The sequence below is a fragment of the Antrostomus carolinensis genome, unplaced genomic scaffold (assembly GCF_000700745.2).
Source record: "Antrostomus carolinensis isolate BGI_N321 unplaced genomic scaffold, ASM70074v2 scaffold24786, whole genome shotgun sequence".
Classification (NCBI taxonomy): Eukaryota; Metazoa; Chordata; class Aves; order Caprimulgiformes; family Caprimulgidae; genus Antrostomus; species Antrostomus carolinensis.
The window spans coordinates 10,600-14,342 of record NW_010320137.1 but is presented as its reverse complement, the minus strand read 5'-3'; the positions used below and the strand labels follow the sequence as shown (position 1 = coordinate 14,342).

The 3,743-nt window shown below is 44.9% G+C and overlaps 1 protein-coding gene across 1 annotated transcript; it reads left to right on the top strand.

Annotated features, from left to right (window-relative positions):
- The first annotated feature begins 6 nt into the window (after positions 1–6).
- Positions 7–1,976, top strand: NDUFA8 (NADH:ubiquinone oxidoreductase subunit A8). The gene is made up of 3 exons (XM_010169519.1): positions 7–107; positions 1,069–1,234; positions 1,708–1,976. The coding sequence occupies exons 1-3, from the start codon at positions 22–24 to the stop codon at positions 1,843–1,845; spliced, it is 390 nt and encodes a 129-aa protein (XP_010167821.1). The 5' UTR covers positions 7–21; the 3' UTR covers positions 1,846–1,976.
- The last annotated feature ends 1,767 nt before the right edge of the window (positions 1,977–3,743 follow it).

The window sequence follows — 3,743 nt, the reverse complement described above, 5'->3', positions numbered from 1 at the left end:
GACCGGCCCAACAAGGAGTTCATGCTGTGCCGCTGGGAGGAGAAGGACCCGCGGAGGTGCCTGCGGGAGGGTCGCCAGGTCAACCAGTGCGCCCTCGACTTCTTCAGGTGAGCGGGGACCGCAGCGAGGCCGCCCCGGCCCCGCAGCTGGAGCTGTTCCAGGGCTTCTCCCGGTGCAGGGCGGCCTCGCCCAGCTTTGGTGTCCGAGCGCTGGCAGACACTCGGTTTAATTAAAAACGCTGCTGCCACCACGGCCTTCAGAGTCCTTATTGTTGCTTCTTTAACTCCTGAGAGTCAAGGCCGTGTCTTCTGTTTTGTTTTCCATATTTATACTTTAATTTACCTTTTCATACGAATCTCCCTGGCCTCTGTGCTGGAGTCGGGGCTCAGGTTTTGTTAGGTTAGCAAAGGGATGCTGGGGGTGGTGGAGGGCTTGCTGCTTCTGCACCTTACATCTGTAACATGTAATCCAGGAGACCAGCCTCAGCTTTGTGTCATCTGTCCTCCCTGTTCCTCAGGCAAACTACTGTGAAAACTGCAGCAGATGCACCATTTGTCTTTTCTGACCAAAAATGTAGATTTAAGGTGTGTGCCGGTGTTGTATTCTTAAATTGCTAGTAAAAGACCTAGTTTAATTAGCTCAAAGCATGTCCACATCCAGTATTGCAACTGGTAATCAGAAACCTCTGTTCTAGGCAGGTCTTCTTGAGCTTGAGACAGCAAATTAATTTGGAAGCATTCTTGTATTATGTACACTGAGTTATTTGGCAAAACAGGGATCTCATACGGAAGAGCTGTGTACATCTGCCTCTCAAATATACCTTCCACGTACTAGTTAGGTTATTGCTGTCCCTACTTGTAGCTACAGTGGCACAAATTTTACTGGTTTTGCTATCAAGTTCTGTTTGATGATGCTTCAAATACTGACTTCTCTGAGCACTTTAAGTGTTCCTGAGAATGTAAAACTACAAAAAAACCTTTATCACAAGTTGAGTTTTGAGTGAGCAAGAGAGAAGAGCATTGAAATTGTAACACTTGCCAACTGTTTTCTGCCTGTGGTCTCTTGCAGGAAGATCAAAACACACTGTGCGGAGCCGTTCACTGAGTACTGGACGTGCATTGACTACACCAACTTGCAGGAGCTCCGTCGATGCCGAAAGCAGCAGGCAGTGTTTGATAACTGTGTGCTGGAGAAGTTGGGTTGGGTGAGACCTGATCTGGGAGAACTCTCTAAGGTAACTTCATACCTTTTTGATCGGATAGCCAGATCCTTCTCTCCCTTCTTTTGGATGTTTTGTCCAGACCAGGTCTCAAACTCTTCTCCCAACCAAAAGGTGGTTCATGAACACGACACTGGAAGCTTGTGGGCTTCACTAGAAGTCAAGACTCTGTCAGCATTCTCCAGGGTTGCTTTCCCAGAAAACTTGCACTTGGACAATGACACTTGCTCTTGTTTTTTTGCTTTTCCTGGCACAGAGACCTTTCCTTTAGGAGTGAAGCTCACGCACATGTAGAACTACTCTGTAGTTATGAGTGAAATGCTCCTCCCTTACCTTTTTTTAGAACTACTCTGCAGACAGGAGCTCTCATCAGATCAACAGTGTGTCCTCAGTATCATGTCATAGTTCTTCCTTTGAGTTCTGGCTCAATCTACCTTTTCTATTAAATGCTGTGAGAAGTTGTATAATTTCTTCTTTTTCCTTTCCAGGTTACGAAAGTGAAGACAGACCGTCCTATGCCTGAGAATGCCTATCACTCTAGACCTAGACCAGAGCCAAATCCACCCATTGAGGGAGAGCTGAAGCCTTCTCCGTTTGGCAGTAGGCTCTTTTTCTGGTCCTGGTAAAGTGGGCAGACTGTGCTGTAACTAAAGTGCAAAGATCTCTTCCTTACAAATGTAAATTGTTCAGTATGTGTTGGGTGTAACTTTAATGATTAAAGAACCCCAAACCATTACATGGCTTAGTAGACTTCTTTAAACCTACTCAGACATCATAGCAACTAAAAAAATCTATTTCCCTGTGTTGCACAGTGCTCTCTGCAGTCCTGTAGAGAGCACCTTGGGACCTTCTCAGCAGTAGCGGGGTCAGTTGCTTGATAGTGACTACCAGGCCTGTCTGAGATGTGTATAAGTGTAGCCTGAGTCTCTGCTGCTTCCAACAATCAAAAACTGGCGTGAGGCTTTATTTACTTACTGAGAACACTGGCAGTTGGATCAAGGAAACTTTGAGAACAAACAAGTCATTAATGTCTTCCCTTAGTCTTGCAATTGATAATTGTGTGGTTTTTTCCAAGGAACTCCATCTGTGTGGGTTTAACCCAAAATCTGTCTCGGAGCAGGGGTTTAGTTGGATCTGTGGGTTTTGTTAGGTACGAGGTCAGTACTGTTTCTGACATAAAGGTCCCTGTTCTAATTACCAGCTACTCCTTCCTCGTGCAGCTAGGTTAGGGGCTTCCATATTTTTATTTTTTACTGGGAGAACACAAGCTACTTCATCAGAAAAATTACACTAAATTTTCAACACCTTTAAGGAAAAGTTATCTCCTAAAGGATCTTCCTGTGCCATTAAGCAGTGCAAGAAGATGACTTGTCTTCTGTCTCAAAGCCTGGACTTGAGGGGTTTTGGGGCAGATCCCTCCCCCTGTTTCACTGTGGTATTCTTTCTGATAGAGGAGTGAATCTGCTTGCTTTAATTTCTTTTACAATATCTAAAAGTCCTGTGTTTCACAGGAAGCAGATTTAGTCTTTCATCCTCTTCCACCCAATAGCAAGAACTTTATTACAAAGGTCAGAAAAGATTAAATGACCTTGTTTTCACAAAACCCTGTGCAGTTTAGCTTGCTCTGGGCCAGCTTGCGTGGGCTGAACCACAGCAAAGGCTTGAATGGTGCTTTGCTCCTTGAGTAGCCTCGTCATTATTGGGGTCTGAGGATTTACCATCTCCTTGTTTGGGGTGGGATTGAACTGGAATGGGTCTGTAGCTGCAGCATGTGTTTCTGATCTGTGAAGCTGGCGGTAAAATTGTATAACATTTATCTAAAAATAGCTCATGTGCTGTGTGGCTCGTGGGTTCTTGCTACTTTCTGCTTGGGTGTTGCTGGCTGAAGCTCAGAGCAGGTGCTGTGGCAGACATGTTTGTGTTTGAATGTGCATGTCCTGCTGTCTAGCAGCTCCTGGTCTAAACCTGTGAGGTGGTGCACACCTTTGCAGCTCCCCCTCGCAGATCCCTGCCGCCGCTTCGCAGCAGCCACATATGGCTGAAGAAAGATAACCCCTTTGCTGCAGAGATTGAAATGAAGACAAGCTTGAGGTCTAATTACATTCAGCTGAGTGAGTGAAATGAGGTTTGGCCAAGTAAGAAGATAAATTGTTCTGGGATGTTAACACGTGTCACATCTGATCTTTTGTTGCTGACCCACTCCAACAGTTGGGCAACCTCATAGAAAGACTTTTTAGATACTGCTTACTACATTTTGCTAATAACTTACTATTGTCAGCATAATGTATGAAATATGTCACTGCTGAACATCTGCTGTTGAATAAACAGGCATGGGCATTCCAGTCATCAGCCCCTAATCATAATTAAATAGTATGCTTCCCATTATATTGCTTCTGAAAAGAAGGACTTGTAAATAGGGGGGCAAGTTTTTAAACAGCCTTTTATGAGCCCCACCCTTAAGTTGGCCAGTTCTGTAAGCAAAAAAAAAAACCCAAAAACCCCCCAGTGATTTATGCTGCAGCCT

What these genes read in the sequence shown, in the direction of transcription:
- NDUFA8 (XM_010169519.1), top strand. Translation starts at nt 22, where the DNA reads ATGCTGTGCCGCTGGGAGGAGAAGGACCCGCGGAGGTGCCTGCGGGAG. An exon ending in TGCGCCCTCGACTTCTTCAG is followed by an intron (nt 108 to 1,068) that starts GTGAGCGGGGAC and finishes GGTCTCTTGCAG; the next exon opens with GAAGATCAAAACACACTGTG. An exon ending in ATCTGGGAGAACTCTCTAAG is followed by an intron (nt 1,235 to 1,707) that starts GTAACTTCATAC and finishes TTTCCTTTCCAG; the next exon opens with GTTACGAAAGTGAAGACAGA.